The sequence below is a fragment of the Notothenia coriiceps genome, unplaced genomic scaffold (assembly GCF_000735185.1).
Source record: "Notothenia coriiceps isolate Sejong01 unplaced genomic scaffold, NC01 NC01_scaffold00016216, whole genome shotgun sequence".
NCBI classification, from domain to species: Eukaryota; Metazoa; Chordata; class Actinopteri; order Perciformes; family Nototheniidae; genus Notothenia; species Notothenia coriiceps.
Genome location: NW_011348917.1, coordinates 17,020 through 34,350, shown reverse-complemented (window position 1 = coordinate 34,350; position 17,331 = coordinate 17,020). Strand labels below are relative to the sequence as shown.

General features: G+C 43.0%; 1 protein-coding gene across 1 annotated transcript in view; it reads left to right on the top strand.

The window, feature by feature from the left end:
• Positions 1-17,331, top strand: part of LOC104949450 (golgin subfamily B member 1-like) — a 23,952-nt gene that overhangs the window by 274 nt on the left and 6,347 nt on the right. The window contains exons 2-9 of the mRNA XM_010775809.1: positions 201-217; positions 2,076-13,496; positions 13,726-13,826; positions 14,200-14,236; positions 14,588-14,734; positions 15,873-16,001; positions 16,484-16,581; positions 16,960-17,052. Of these exons, the coding sequence (XP_010774111.1) occupies positions 201-217; positions 2,076-13,496; positions 13,726-13,826; positions 14,200-14,236; positions 14,588-14,734; positions 15,873-16,001; positions 16,484-16,581; positions 16,960-17,052 (12,043 nt within the window). The remainder of the gene's footprint in view (positions 1-200; positions 218-2,075; positions 13,497-13,725; positions 13,827-14,199; positions 14,237-14,587; positions 14,735-15,872; positions 16,002-16,483; positions 16,582-16,959; positions 17,053-17,331) is intronic.

The window sequence follows — 17,331 nt, the reverse complement described above, 5'->3', positions numbered from 1 at the left end:
GATAGATAGATAGATAGATAGAGAGATATATAATAGTAGAAAGGAGGATATATAGATAGATAGAGAGAGAGAGAGAGAGAGAGAGAGAGAGAGAGAGAAGAGATGAGAGAGAGAGAGAGATGGATAGTAGAGTGTGCAGCAGGCGGGTATAGGCAGCCAGAATTAAAGAGGCTTTTTTTGTGTCGTTTAATTCCATTCAGGGCTGGATGCTGCCACAGTGAGAGCACAGGTCACGAATTTATAGCCACTCTAATGGGCAGCCCAGACCAAAGCACTGCAGTCAAGCACATTCTCCTCTGTGCACCACACCACACACCACACACCACACACACACACACACACACACACACACACACACACAAACACACACCCACACACACACACACACACACACACACACACACACAACACAGCCCGCCCGCTGAACCAACAACACACGCACACACACGCACGCACACACCACACACACACACAGCACAACACACACGCAGCACACACCACACACACACACACACACACCACACACACACACCTGGAAGCTGTGCTCGAGGTCTGAGATGTGTATCAGAAACCGCTGAATGTGAGAGCGTGCAGATGTCTTGTGTATGTATGCAGCAAATGAGAGGGCAACACACACACACACACACACACACACACACCACCACCACACACACACACACCACACACACACACACACCACACACGACTGCCCAGCTGGGGGTCTCCTGTACAGCAACTGTTGAGAGAAGGGACTTTCGTGCTGGCCCTGTGGACAAGCAGAGAACAAAGAGAGAGTTAGCCATCAAACACACACTTACAAAACACACCACACAACACACACACACACACCACACACACAACACACACACAACACACTACCACAGCTGTTTGAAACACAACCACCCAGGAGAGATTGAGGAGAGATCACAAGTTAAAAAGTCTGATGTTGACACACCGCTGATCATGTGAATGAAATCACCCATAGATAGAGACACAGTTCACTATGTGTGTGCTGCGTAGTACTTAATTTAAAGGCGTGTATGTCAAAATCTCAAAGATATGTTACAATAATAATTGTTTAATATAACAAAAGAAACATAGTAGGCTGTTAAATGTTGCATTGCCAAACAAAAAAATGCCTTCATGTTAAAAAACAATGCCTTCATTAACAACAAAGATATCCTGACATGTTCTATAAGGCTGGACCAGAATGTTTCAAATGACCACTGGGCAGATGCAACAATCTATAATCAAATCTAAAAAACTTTAAAATCATTATATGCTGGAGCAAATAAAAAACAAGCTGATTAACGTGGTTTATACTTAAACATTAGAAGATTAAAATGTTTCATTTTCTTCATTAAAAGAAGTCAATTCTGCCAAATACCATCTAGAGGAATAAAACAAATGTTAAATATAACAGGGTAAATGGACTTTTATATAGCGCTTATCCAGTCTTTAGGACCCCTCAAAGCACTTTACATACTACATGTCATTCACCTACATCCATTCACACAGAGCAGTGTACCTTACTCTAGGACCTAACATTCATACACATTCACACACCGTTGGCCATGCCATCGGGAGCAACTCAGGGTTAAGTATCTTGCCCAAGGATACATCGACATGTTGACTGCATGGGCTGGGATCGAACCCACAACCTTCTGGTTGAAAGACGACCGCACTCCCTCACAGCCACAGTCGCCAAAATCAATCAGTTTTTGTTGTTTTTTTTATCGCATTTTGGTAATTTTTTTTCTTTTTTTTCAATTTTATATACAGCATTTCTTGTTGTTATCTTGTTTAGTATCTCTCATGGTCATTTTGTATTTCTTTTTGGCTGTTAAGTATCTGATTTTGGTGATTTTGTATTGTTTATAGTCTGTTACAATAACCGTCCATGCTTCTGAGCAACCTTTATCTGTTCATTGCATTAAATTGCATACATGAACATTTATGTTTTACTTCTTGACACTACCATAAAGAATATGTGATATGAGCTAATCAAGTATCACTTTAGACTTGTGATAAATATCCTCTATCCTCACATCACTCTTTTTATCTCCTCATTTCAGGCCCAAAAGCAGGAAGTCACCATCGAAACTCTACAATCTGAGCTCGATCAGACCAACGAGGAGCTGGACAAACTAAATTCCTCCCACTTAGAAGAACGAGCCCAACTCATTCATGACCTTCAGAGCTGTGAGCGGGAAATCGACAGACTCAAAGATGTCGTGTTGGAGAAGGACGAAGAGATATCAACGCTCTCCGGTAACATGGCGGAGTACGCGGAGCAGGTCACGATGATGAAGCGAGACATCAAACTCAAAGACGAGACCCTGGTCCGTGTGGAAACTGCTCTGAGTAAAGTAGAGCGGGAAGCCATGATTCTCAGAGAGTCGCAGACTTCAGAGCAGAAAGATCTGGATGGAAAGATCACAGAGCTGGTGGAGAAACTCAAAGACACTGAGATGGAGTTGCTCAACGCTAAAAAGGAAAGCGAGTGTAAGGTGACGGAGGTGGAACATCTGATAAAGCAAACTGAAGAAGACAAGATGACAATTCAGGAGCTTCGAGGGGAGATCCAGAAACAGATCGTGAGCCAGCGTAACCATCTTACTGAATGTGAAACGCATATCGCTTCACTAAAGGAGCAGCTGACTTTATCCACACAAAAGCAGCAGGAATCAGAAGCACTCCTTCTGCAGCTCAAGGACCAAAACACCAGCAGTGAGCAGATACAGCAGCAGCTTAATGACAAGGATCAAAAGTATGAGGAAGAACTGAAATCGTCCAAGGAGGAACAGAACAAACTCTTGGCTCAGGTGGAGAAATACAATCACGAAATGCAGACGTTGTCCAAACAGTTAGAGGTGCAGGTACAGAGTGAGGAGCACATCAAAAAGGACATACAGGAGAAACTGGAAACCATAGCAACACTGGAAAACAAACTGAAGACCACAGATAATCAGGCTGAGGAGGAGAGGCAGAACTTCAACACTAAGATGCAAAACCGCGACTCAGAAAAGGAGAAACTGAGCAATGAACTCGAAAGCAAATCTGAAAATATCTCCAAACTCAGAGGTCTATTAAAAACCATGAAGACGGAGAAAAAGCAGCTGCAAGATAAACTCAAAGGGCTAACAGAGGAGCTGGAGCTACAGAAGCAGAGTGCAAATGAACTTAATGGAAAGGTCACGTCTGCTCTTGAACTCAACAGCAGTCTTGAGAAGCAGGTAGATTGCCTTACGAAAGAGAAAGAGAGACTTGAAATGGAAGTAACGGAAAGCGTAAAAAGTATTTCCGAGGTCTCACTCGAAAAGGATTCCTTGCAAGCCAAAGTATCCACATTGGAAACTCAGTATTCACAAAACAACGCAATAATTGAAGAGCTACAAAGGGCTAAAGAGGATTTGACTCATCGCAGCAATGAGTTGAATAAAGTTCTTGAGCAAAGCACGCACTCAACCTCAGAGGTCCTCCTGGCGAAAACGAATGAATGTAGTAATCTCAGCCAGTTACTCAGGGAAAGGGAGGACAAGGTGACACGTCTACAGGAAGAAGTACAACGTGTATCTTCTAAGGTAGAGCAGCTTCAGCAGGACATGGCAGAAAAAGACCAGGTTGTAATAGAGCATCGAGCGCAGATAGAAACCCAAGAAAACCAGCAAACACAACTTCAGGAAACAGTTTCTCTGCTGCGAGAACAGGAGAAAGGTCTGAAGTCTGGCTTAATGGAGAAGGATACGATATTAAAAGAGAAACAGGAAGGGTACGACAGTTTGCAGAGTGAAATTACGCAACAGAAAGATATTGTTTCTAAGCTACAAGCAGAAGCTGAATCTCAAAATGTGGACCACTTGAAGCTTCGCACGCAGATTGAAGAGAAAGAAGGGATGTTGAAAAAAATGACGCAGCAGTGTCAAAAACAAAAAGACAAAGTCAACGATGCTAACAAATCTGTTAAGTCTCTGAGTGAACAAATCCGTGTCCTGGAAGAAAAGGCCGGACAGCTCGAAGCTGAAGCTGAACGCAGGCAAATGGAGATAGCTAGCTTAAACGGCAACATCCAGGCAATACGTGAGGAAAACCAGCAACTCCGTGCCGCTTGTGAAAGCAGAGAAATGCAGCTTTCTCAGCAAACACAACTTCTATCTGAACTTGATGGACGCCTTAAAGCGACTCTTGAACAGAACTCCAGTTTTAGCGTACAGATTAGCAGCCTAACAGAAAACAATCAGAGACTACAAGAGGAGTTAGCGCAGAACACCAAATCTGTTTCTGAGCTAGCCACTGAGAGGAAGTCCCTCCAAGAACAAAACTCTGGGCTTGAAAGTCAAATCTCGGAGAAGCAGAAGATTATTGAAGAGGTGTTGAATGAAAAGGAGATGCTTACTGTTGCAGGAGATGAATTGAAAAAGATCCTGCGGGAAAGCGAAACGTCGAACTCTGCAGGTTTGCTGGAGAAAACGAGTGAATGTGCTAATCTGTTGAAAACGTTAAGGCAGAGAGAAGGACAGCTTGAAAGTCTAGAAGAGCAACTCGATGCCTTTAAGAAGCAAGTCAGTCAGCAAAGTTCACAGTTGGACGCTCAGCAGGACCAACTGCTGCAACTTCAGGATACGATATCAATGCTTCAGGAACAAGGATCTGTCCTCAAGTCAGGGCTGATGGAGAAAGACAAGATGTTGCAGCAGAAAGCAGAGGAGAGTAGTTTCTATCAGAATGAAGTTGTGCAACAGAAAGCCTTAATATCACAGATGCAGGGTGAGTTCGAGTCACTCAGGCAGGAGTGCTCGGAGGCGAAACAGCAGATAGAGCAAAAAGAAAAGACTTTACATAACCAGAAAGACGAGCTGGACAAACGAAGCGAGTCGGTGATCTCGCTCAGCGGTCAGCTCGGTGCCATGAACCAGAGCGCTGCAGAGGCAGAGGTTGAGATTACAAACCTAAAGAGTGCTGTAGAGAAACTCACTGCAGAAAACGGTCAGAGAGAGGAGCAGAGGAAAGCAGAGATCATCGATTTGAACGATAACATTCAAGCACTGAATGAGCAGAATACAAGATTGAAATCTGAATTTCAGAAAACAGTGGCAGAGTTGTCCAAAGCACAGGACGAGGTGACGCATTTCAAAACAGCCGTCGGTGATGTGGACAACAAACTTAAAACTGTAGACTCTGAAAAAGATAGGCTTAATTTGGCAATGCAAGAAAAACATGATTTGATCCAGAAACTCAACAGTAGGATCAGTGAGCAGCAGGAGCAGCTGAAACGGAACGAAGAAAACAATGTCAGTTTAAAAGCAAAGGTTTCAGAACTTGAAGAATCTGTGTTTGGACTCAGAGGCGAAGTCGATAGTCTTTCTGCAGAGTCTTCTATCCTGAAAACTACTTTGGAGAAAAAAGAACAATCAAGTCTTGAATATCAAAGTAGTTCTTCAGCTGCCGTTGAAAACCTCAACTCAAATCTACAAGCCAAAGAGGTGGAGTGTGAGAGCTTGAAAGAAAAGATGTCCCACCTTGAGGAATCGACCACAAAGCTCAACAGCACCCTCCAAGTTCAGATGTCTGAAGCAAAACATCTGAGAAAGGCATTGGGAAAAAAAGAGTCCGCTCTTCAGGAACAATCAAAGTCCCTTCAGGAAATCCAGAGAACATCCGATGAAGCTTTGCTCTTCAAATCTCAGTTCATGGAAAGCACAGACTTGGTGTCACAGCTACAGAATCAAATCCAACTGCTGTCCACCGAGTCTGCAAACCTCAGACAATCAGCAGAAGAAACACAAAGTGCCTTTAACAACCTACAAGAGAAGTATGCAGCTAACTTAGAGGAGCTGCAGGATGTGAGACAGCAAGTGTCCCAAAGGACTGATGAGGTGTTAAACCTTCGGAGGTTATTGGACGACACCAGTAACGAACATCAGACGGCAAAGACGATGATAGAAACTCTGAGAAATGATTTATCTGAGACGCATCACAAACTCCAGAAAACAGAAGAGTTGAACTCCATTCTGTCAAACGAAAAGGACGAGGCCTTTGCTTCTCATCAAGCAAGCGTTTCACTGCTGACCGTGGAAATAGACAGACTCAAATCACAACATCTTCAAGTCGTGGCACAGATGAATGCTCTCACAGAAAACGTTGAGCAGAGGGAAATGGCTCTCCATGCGATTAACAGTCAGTACACATCGCAGGCCAAACACGCATCTCAGCTGGTGTCGGAAATGCAGAAACTAGAACAGCAGAATAAGAGACTAAATGAGGAGATTAGTTTGTCAAAGAACGAGCACCAGAAGCTTCTCACGGCCGTCAGTCATGAAAACACACATTTGCAGGAGGAGGTTAGGAAACATCTAGCAGAGAAGGAGGGGCTGGAAAGGAGTCATCATCAAATATTGGCCTCCCAGGTTCAAATGGAGCAGCAGTCCAGCAGCACAAAGGAGAAAATGACGTCCGAGAAGGAGAGCCTTCAAGCCAAGGTTAGTGCCAAAGATGAGGAAGTTTCTCAATTAAAAGAAAACATTCACAGGATAGAGCAAATTCTGCAGGATTCTGAGCAAGAGTGGCTCTTAGTTTTGGATAAAGAGAAACAGGATAGGAACATACTCGCAGAACAATTGCAAAGTGTTGAAAATGAAATGAAGTCTAAAGATGTTAAAGTTAATGCTCTGAAAGGAGACCTGGACAGTTTGCAGGAGAAACTAGCAGAGGCTTCATCTGCGATCAGGCAGGGGTCCGATCAACTGCGCGCCAAAGAGCTGGAGGCAGCAGCATCCAGGGTCCAACTGGAGAAGGTTTTAGCTTCGTTCCAGGAAAAGGATAATGACAATGATAATTTGCAACAGGCTCTAAAAGCGGCAGAACATGAGTTACACAAACTTGTAGTGATCAGGAATGGTACTAACACAGATTTGTTAGCTAAAGGATCAGCAGATTTAGGGACAGAAAAGGCCTCTTTAAAGGACATGATTACACAATTACAAGAAAGCCACCAGTCGGAGGTAGCTGCTCTGAAACACGAGTTGGATAAAACAGTGACACAATTACAAAACACCCAGAACACACTTGAGAAAGGAGAGAGGAGTAATGATGAAAAGGGTCAACAAATGTCACTTTTGCAAGAGATGGTCGAGCATCTACAGACGAGGCTCAACGCTGAGTCGGAGAAAGTGAAAGAAGCTTCTGTCAAACACTCGTCCCTACACTTTGAATCACAAGAGAAATATGAGCAGATCAACTGTTTGAGCATTCAGATAAGTCAGCAGCAGGAGCTTCTCGCTGGACTCAGTCAGCAGTTAAGGGATAAAGACGCATCCATCGCCCAACTCATAGCATCAGCCTCAAATGAAAGGGTGAAACTCGGTGAGGAACAGTCATCTCTAACGGCACAATTGGAAAGCATGGAGCAGGAACACAACACCTCCACGAAGAAGCTTGAAGAGATGTCTCAGCAGTTAGAGGAACAGATGTCAAGCTCTCACAGTGAAATAGAGAGCATGAGTGCAGAGAAGATCGAGCTGATTAAGAAAAACGACGATCTGAAGAGCGAACTAGCCAAGGTGTCGAAAGAGAAAGACGCAACGAAGAAGAAGCTCCAAGCTGCTCTCGTTGTGAGGAAGGATCTGATGAAGAAAATCGAGCGATACGAAAGCCAGAAAGAAGAGAGTGAGAACAATAAAACGGAGGTTTCACTTTTACAGGATAAATTACAGGAAGTAAAAAATCAAGTCCAGGCGTCTGCTCAGATATATGAAGAACACGTGTCAGTTCTTGAGAAGAGACTTCTTGAGAAAGAAGGAGAGATTCTTGAACACAAACGTGGAAGTGAAAGACTTGTGGAACAATTACAGTCGGAAAAACAAGTCTTGAAAGCCACACTCGACGAGAAAGAAGTTTGTTTATCACAAACTTTGCAAACGCTGAATGAGAAAAGCTCTCTGCTGGAGAAGCTGCAGTCCACTGCTTCTGAGAGAGAGGAAGCATTCGACCAAGAGAAGAACAGCTGGGCGCAAAAATTAGAAGACCTTCAAAATGAAATAAAGACCTATCAAGATGAGATAAAGGTTAGATCGTCCTCCACATCTACTGCTGTTGATTTAGAGAATGAGCTTGCTCAAATCAAGCTTGAAAAGGCAAAGCTACAGAGAAAGGCTCAGGCTGCCTTGCTGGCGCGCAAAGAGACCCTGAAGAAAGCTCAAGAAAGTGAAAATAAATTAACTCAAGAGCTAGCCGAACTGAAAGACGACTACAAGGCTCTCCTGGAGCAGCGCTGTCAGCAGACCAATGAGTTAAGCGCCGTCCAGTTAGACTTCGACGAGAAGGTCAGGGAACTGGAGACGCTCCGTGATAACTCTTTGTCTGTTCTAGATGAGCTTAAAACCCTAAGACAGCTTGTCGAGGAGAAGGATAAAACTCTCCACGGTCTGAAGATGACTCTGGCGGAGAAAGAGAGCGAGTGCCATTCTCTTTCAAACCTGCAGAAAGAGCTGGAACAGGTTCAATCCAAATGTGAGAGTATGTCTCTTGAGATGGCAAGAAAAGAAGAGGCTCTAGTGGAAGTGGACCAAGATGCAGGTGCTTTGAAATCACAACTTCTCAAGGTAGAGATTGACTTGGAGAAAGCTCAGGCAGAAGTAACAGAGAAAACAGAAGAAGTTGAGAAATATCTGGAAACAATCAGAGTTGCTGAGCTGCAGAGCCAACAGGAGAAGCAAGCTTTATTGAATGAAAATACATCTCTGGAGACCCGTCTGAGCATCGCTGAGTCTGCACTGGAGGAACGCATGCACGCAAATGAAGGAAAATATCTACTTTTAATGGAGGAGAAAAAGGCTCTTTTGGAGAAAAGTAATACGTTGAAAGTGGAACTCGAGACAACAGTTGATTTAGTTTCACAGAAATCCTCAGAAGTTTCAAAAGTCCAAAAGACTTTAGCAGAAACACAGCAGCAGCTCAGTGACTCAGTGACTCAGCTTGAAAAAGCACAACTTCATTGCACTGAAAAACAATCACATTTGGATTTGTTGAAGCAAGAAATAGAAAACGCTTACAGATTAATTGATGAGCTCCGAAATGAGGTTACCACCCTGGATAAGCAACTAAAGGAGAAAGTGAATGAGCAGCTACATCAGAACAAGCCTGACATGTGTGCCGATGTTAACGAAGAAGTCGTAAGCTTGTCTTGCAAAAGTGCTGAAAACTTTGAGGTGAAACTAAAGGAGAGAGATGATGCCTTGCTCGTTTCTCAGGCTCAAGTTTCAGAAAAGGAAGAACTAATTGCTGCACTTGAACTGCAATTACAACAACAAATGAAAATAAATGAAACCACCATTGAAAAGATGAGAACAGAGTCTGATGAGTTTCAGAAATCTCGAGACAATGGCGGAAAAATGAATAATCAGGACAACCAAAGCAAAGTTGCTCTCCTAACCAGGAAACTTCAAGCAGCTTTACTTTCCAGAAAAGAACTCTTGAAGGAAACTGCGATGCTAAAGGAGGAAGTGGAAAAGCTGTCAGACAAACATGCAGCTCAAGAAGCCGACTACTTCACTCTGGAGGCATCAGTGCTGAAGTTAAAGCAACAAAATACGGACTTGGAAAGCTCTGTGTCATCCCTGAACAAACAGAGAGACGGGCTCAGGGCTGACGCTGACGGCACCTTAAAGGATAATCGCAGTTTATCCGCAGCCTGTGAAAGCTTGAAGCTAACCATCGAAAACATCACACAGCAGAAACAGGCTTTCTCCTGCCAGCTGGAATCTCTTAAAGACTCTCAAACAGACGAGCTTACCAAGTGGAAGTTGAAACACGCCGAGCTGAAACAAGAGTACGAATCTCTTTTACAAGCTTATGAAAATGTGAGCAGTGAAATGGACAAGATGAGACAGCTTTTGGAAGGGGCTAAAAGAGAGAGGCAGGAAGCCCTCAGGAAAATCCACAAACATGAATCTGAGATGGAGATTCTGGAAAAGCAAGCTAGAGAGATGGAGGAAGAAAATGGAAGAATTAAAGACAAGATGCAAATATTTTCCAAACAGAAACGGCAGAAGATTGAGGAGCTGGAGGATGAGAATCAGAAAATGAGAAAAGAGCTGAATGAGCTTGAAGAAAACCACAAAATGGCGACGTGCGAGATGACTGAAAAAGATCAGCAATTGGAGACCGAGATTTCCCGACTTAAAGAGAAGCTCACTGAGTTTGAGGTTGAAAATAACCAATTGTCAGAAAAGCTTGAAGAAGCCAGCTGTTCATTGGAAGTGAAGCACTCCAAATCAAATGACTACTCAAACAACATGCAACTAAAACTTGATGAAGCTCTGAGTTTGAATAACTCACTGACAGCTCAGATTGAATCCCAGAAAACAGAACTCGGTGCTCAGTTGGAAATGTACAACTTGTTACTGAAAGAGAAGCAAAACCTTTCTGGAAGAATTGAGTCGATACAGAATGATCAGGAAGCTCAACTGGGACAGAAAGATGATGACATTAAAGAGCTCAAAGACATAATCAACAGACACAGTCGAGAAACTATCAGCCTGAATGAGAAGGTGAGGATCTTAGAGGACGATAAGTCACTTCTGCAGGAGGAGCTTGAAAATGTTCAAGACATTTCAGACAAAGTTAAAAATGAAAATGAATATTTGGAAACCGTGATCCTCAAGAACACTGAGAGGATTGACGATCTGACCGAGTCGGTCTCTGTGTTGCAAACCCAGAACAAGCAGCTGTCCTCTCAGCTGGCCGTCAGCAAAGACATGAGCAGTCAAGTTCGCAAAGAGAAAGAACAGGAGCAGCTGAAGTTAGTCCGGGAGTTTGAGGAGAAGCTGAAGACGGTTCAGCGAGGCAGTGAAGGCACCAAAAATGTGAAGAAAGAACTGCAAGAGCTTCTCAAAGAAAAGCATCAGGAGATCAATCAGCTTCAGCATAACAGCATCAAATACCAGGAACTGATTCTAGATCTAGAGAGGGCTCTGAAGACATCTCGGTCAGCCTGTGAACAGTCTGAGAAAGAAGTGAAGAAAAGCTCTGAGAAAATGGCGGTGTTAGAGGAGAGAAGTAAACAAGTTGAAGCTGAGCTGATAACGCACACGAACCTCCTCCAGGAGGCCGCAGCAAAGATGTTGAGTGTCGAGTCTGAAAGAGATCAGCTGGCTCTGGACATGTCAGAGGAAAGTAAAAAGCTTGAGGATCAGCTCATAGAGAAAAGACAACAGCATATAGATGAGATGCAATACAATTCCTACATGGAGAATGAAGTCGTGTTACAGCAACAGATTGATGACCTTAAGGAGTTAACGGAGAAAGAAAGTCAGAAGGTGAATGAACTGAGGCAGCAGCTGGACTCTCAACATCTGCAGATAAACACTTTCAAAAGATCAGCGGAGACTGATGAGGCGAAGCTCTCGGCTTTATCTGCCACTCCTCAGGGAGCAGATGCTTCCAAACTGTGGAACGATTTGTACCAAAAGACGTTACATGAGAAAGATAACCAGCTCCTGGAACAGGGTTTCGTGATCAAACGATTCCTGGATGACATGAGAGTGAAAGATAAAGAGATGAATGAGGTCCGAGTGACCAAGTCCCGACTGGAGAGGACTCTCAATGAATACTCGATGGCCGCCGCCGCTCAGCAGAGACAGCTCTTCATCATGAGCGCGAGCAACGCTGAATTGAGTGAGACTGCAGAGCTCATGGATGTGCAGGTTAGGGAACTGGGTGCACACGCTGATCGATTAGAAAAAGATAAAAACGTTCTGAACCGAGAACTGGCAGACAAAGAAGGTATCATTTCTCTAATGCAGCTGAATCTCCAACAATTACAGAAGTTAAACGAAGACTCAGATGCTCAGCTGCTGCTTTTACAGTCTGAGAATGACAAAGTCCAAGCTGACTTCGAGAAGCAAGAGGGACTTTCACTGCAACTGAAAACACTCCTGCATAGCAAAGACACTGAGATCTCCTCCTTACTGTCGTGTAAAGACGGACAGATGTCAGGATATCTAGAACAGCTCCAGACCAATCATCGTACCCAGGTCGCGCTTTATGAGGACCGCTTAACCTCTTCACGCTACCAGAGAGAACAGGCTGACCAAGTGTTGAGAGGTCTTGAAGCAAAGGTGAAAAGTCTGCAAATCCAAGTTACCAAGTCTAGCCAGGAAAAAGAGCAGATGGCTGCTAAGATGGAGTCCTTTAAAAACTCAATGGCGTCTTTACAGAGTGAACGGGAGCGATTGATGTCAGAATACAGAATACTTGAAGCAAAGAGTCAGTTAAGTTTCATGGGTAGAGACGGCTCTGCTGACGGGGAAGGTGGCGCCACCAAAGGCCTTAAACATGAAATAAGGAAGCTGTTGCACCAAATGGATGATCTCAACTCTGAGAACGCTATGCTCAGGGCACAACTGGTGCGCTACAGAGAGGATCTGAACCAGGTTTTATTCCTGAAGGACAACCAGCTGAAGATCCTGCTAAAGAAGCAACAGGATGTGATCAAAGACCTCGAAAGCCAAAAGGCGGCAGCAGAAAAACAGCAAAGAGCGTCTCAGTTGGAACTTCAAAAGGAAGAAGAAGCAAGCAACACTTTTAAAGCAGAGACCTTGACGCTAACAGCTCATGTTTCAAATCTTGAAGCTGATGTTGTTACTCTTAAAAAGGAAAAGGTCTCGACGAATAAAGGCAAAGTGATTAATGATTTGCAGGAAGCAGTGGCAGCCAAAGCAGCTGAATGTAATGACCTCCAGCAGAGAGTTCTCTCTCAGAAACTCCTCAATGACGAGCTCAAGGAGAAAATGCAGCTGTTGGAAAAAGAAACGGAGAAAAGCCTCGGTGAAGCTGAGGACAAATACAACAGTGAGCTGGACGCCTTCGAGCGCGAGGTGGTGCTGATGAGAAACGAGCGAGAGACGGCCGATGGACGAGTCGCCGACCTCGCGAAAGATCTCTTGGAAATGGAGCAGCAGCTATCGGAGGCTAAAACACAAAGCAAAAACACCAAGGCTCAGAATGAGTCCATGGTCAAAGCCATGGTCGCTCTGCAGGACGACCGAGACCAGCTCATCGAAGACTTCAAGGTCCTGAGGAACAGATACGATGAAGAACTCAGAGAGACTCAGGCGGCTTTGAACAACATGGAGCGCAGTCTGCAGGACGCCACCTCCGACCTGGCCATGGTCGCCAAAGAGAGGGACATCATAGTTCAGAAGTTAAAAGCTTTGGAGAACAAAGACGCGCACGCAGAGCTCAGCAAGCTGTTGGATGATCTGTCGAAGGAGTTGTCCGAGAAGGAAAGGGACTTTAAGCAAGTGGTGCAGGAGAATAGCACCTTCAGCAGGCAGCTGTCGGCGTTCTCCAGATCTATGGCCAGCCTGCAGAACGATCGCGAGCGGCTGATGGATGATTTGACCAGCGCCAGAAAAGAGGTGGAGTCGAGCCAAGGGTCAAGCCCCAGTGTGGATCGATCTAAAGGAAGTGTCCTGCAGAATGAGAGGGAAGCGCCGGTAAGTCCTCAGCTGCGATCTGAGTTTGGCTGCTGCCTGCTTCCTCTCTGCCGTGTTTCATTTTGTGGAAAGCATGCAGGGTCATTTTGACTTTAAACACCATTGCTTTGGTTTGCATGGTCATTTGTGTTGCTATGCAAACTATCTTGTGTCGGTGTAATCAGTTTGAGGAAATGTTTCCTTTGAAGATGTACCACTTATGTGACTGACAACTTTTATTTTATTACAGCAGAAGATGGAGAAACTCCAGCAAACTGTAAACATGCAAACTTATGGACAATCACCTGAAAAGGAAATCATCAGCTACCAGGAGGAAACAGCAAATCTGAGGTATGAGCAGACTGAAGATAAGTTAGGAGATATTACAGATTTGTTCTTCAAAATGTTTCCATCGTGGCTCACTTGGAATATTTTTGGCTTTTTATTTGTAAAGTTGTTCATAATTGTTCCTTTGTTAATCCCGTGGCAACTCAGTGGACCTCTTTAAAATGAGAGCTACTTTTAAACCTAGCTTTTAATTGGCTATACTCAATTTGTATTGTTTTATGTATTGTTTAATTGACTTTTTATTTGTTTGTAGTTGTTTTATTTAGTGTCTTATTTATTTATTTAGTGTTTGTGTTTATTTATGTTTTCTTCTATTGTAGTTAAACTAAATAAACAAATTAATAAAAAATGATAATTGTTTTCTTCCGTTCTGTAGATCTGACACAGAGCGGAGGGACACACTGCCAGTCAAGGTAAGTTCATATTTAAACGTTTTGACTTTATTTTGTGTTGGTTTTGGATTTTTGTTCTCGTTATCCGTGCAACTATTTAATCCTCCTTAAAAAAATACTATTTCGCATTAAATATTTTTACATTTTGGCAATCTACATAATAAAAGGGCTGAACAACTGAATTCAAAATGAAGTCATTTCTATAAAAGCTATTATCTTTCTCTCATTTGAAATATCTATTAGCCGAGTAATTGTAATAGCTCTTTTTCAATATGTGAAGACATTTAAATAGCAGTCAGTTTAGGAACGTTTCTAAACCCACATCCTTTTGTTCAGGCTTGTATGTAATGTGTTCCCTCCCCTCCTCCTCAGGAGAGCGTGGTCCTGGCCGGTGGGAGTGGATGGGAGGAAGTTGTTCGTCAGCTGGAGGCCGAGAGGGTCCGGCTGCACGGAGATCTGCAGCGCTGCATGTACGAGATCCAGCAGAGAGACCTGTACCTGCAGCAGCTCAACATCAAGGTAGCATCAACACTCTGAAACTTAACACGACTGGATGTGCAACTTTCAACACAAGGCAATACAAAGAGCATCGGGCTATACTGCAACAGAAACACATTATACATGACATTTAAAAACAGTCATTTAACAAAAGAGAATGTAATACCATTAAAACAAGATGAAATAAAATAAGACGGGTATGAAATGCAAGAAATAAAGTGTAAGACTCGAAGCTGAGTGAGGTGCGAGGTGTATACACTTCACGTGTGTGTTCGGTAGCTGTTTGATTATGCAATAAACTCACAAAGCTGAATCTGAAACTTCTGTATATCAACTCTCAAGGAAGGAAGAAACTTAGAAAAAAGACAAGATGTTTGCTGTAATTTATCTTAAGTAACGGTCAATCTCACATTGTGATGACCTCAAAACAAGGAAATATAATCAAGTTTTGTTCCCTAGAAGCCTTGCTTTCACCCTGCTATCTGGTCTGAGTGTACGATCGCCCCCAATAATGGAAGCTTTATTTACAGCGAAAAGACCGAAAAATAACTCTTATCCAATTTAAGTACCAAGCTCTGGTGGACAGATTACGCTACATCTCATTGGCTTAGAGCTTGTCTGTGTTTCTCTTTATACTTTTGTTACTGTAGCATCCCATCAGCGTTAACAATGCCTATTCTTCCTGGGGTACACGCACACACACACACACACACACACACACACACACACACACACACACACACACACACACACACACACACACACTGTACTGACTATAGACACTTAAAACACACCAGATATAAACACAACAACTCATCTCTTGTAATCAAGGATGGAAGTGAAACAAAATCATCACCCATCATTAAGCCAAACAGGAAATTAGTGAGAAACTGCAGAGGAAGAGTCCCTGTGCTGTTTGCAACTAGAACAATAGATTTGATTACTGTAATCAGCATTCAGAATAAATAAGATTATTATATATTTAAAAACCTTTCTTGCTTTTTCTCTGACATTCTGAATAAATGGCTAAGTTTGTCGCTCGAAACAGAAAGTTATCCAGTTTTTTTTACCACTATCAAAACTAGGGAATCGGGGGATGAAAAGCTGTCTATTTCCACTTTAAATATATTAAATCTCCCCTCCTCCTCCCCCTCCTCAGTTGCAGCAGGCGATGGAGGAGAAAGGTGGGTTCTCGGCTCAGTTGAGAGCCGTTTCCCAAACCCTGAGGGACACCCAGACGCGCTGCCACTGGCTGGAGAGCCAGGTCCAGAACCAGAACCAGGCTCAGGTAAATAATAAATAAACATTATGGTGTATGTTTCTCCACATGTCCGTATTGTTAATTTCCCTTCCTGTGTTCCTCTGGACTGTCATACTAGGCAAACTGTCACATAATTACCACCTAGAGGCGACCCTCTGTAGTCCATAGAGGATAAAGGACTACAATTCCCACAGAGACACAAATATGGGCGAGCTGTATGGAGACGCAGACAAAACGCATTTCTTAATTGTTTGATTCTATAACAGTAACAGGAAGAAAGACAATCTGAGTTAGCTTTTTAAAGATCTTAGAGCTGCTTGGTCTTTTTTCTTTGTTGACTGTGTGGAAATCACAAGTCATCATAACTTTGAGTAAACTAATAACCTGCCCGTTGGAGATGTCTGTTCAAGAAGGCATCTATGGTGGCTTACAGTAAAAAAAAACTTCTCTATATACCTGTAATAATACCTGTAGTAATACCTGTAGTAATGCTGTCTCCTCACCTCCAGGGGGCAGTGTTTGCTGAGGTTGCACCTGGAGCCCCCCAGGAGAGGAGCAACAACTCCATGATGTCTGACACGGCTGAAAACACTCAGCTCCAAGAAAGGTGACGTGATATTTTTCACGAAATCCTCTCACCAAAAGTCTACAAACATAAAACTGGGATTCTAATTTTTTTACTAAATAATATCTATTGGTTTATTTATTATTTTTATATTTTCATTGTTTTTTTTACAGATAAAGCATTATTATTATTATTATTATTATTATTATGATTTACTTTTCCTTTTTTAATTGTTTTCTCTTCGTTCTGTCTACATTTGACTGAGTACGTAATCTGTTGTTTGACTTTTGGATTATTCTATTGTTGCATATTTGACCTTACCTGCTGCTTATTTGCTCATAACCTCTGACTGTTAGAGCACACAGAGCTGCATCCTGTGTTTGAAGAGTGCTTTACAAATAAAGATGTATTGTTACTCAGGCTGCTGGAGCTGGAGCAGAGTTTAACAGACGAGAGATCGAGAAGAGAGACGGCAGAAGAGGCTCTACGACTCGCTGAGGACCGAGCCAAGAGGTCACTAATCTTTCATTGTTTCTGTTTAATACCAGAGGAGGGAAGTAGAGGAGTACAAATACTTTGTTACTGTACTTAAGTACATTTTTCTGGTATCAGTACTTTACTCCACTACTTGTTTTTCTGACAACTTTTTACTTTGACTTCTTACATTTTGAACTCAAATACCTGTACTTTCTACTTCTTACATGTTGAACACAAATACCTGTACTTTCTACTTCTTACATGTTGAACACAAATACCTGTACTTTCTACTTCTTACATGTTGAACTCAAATAC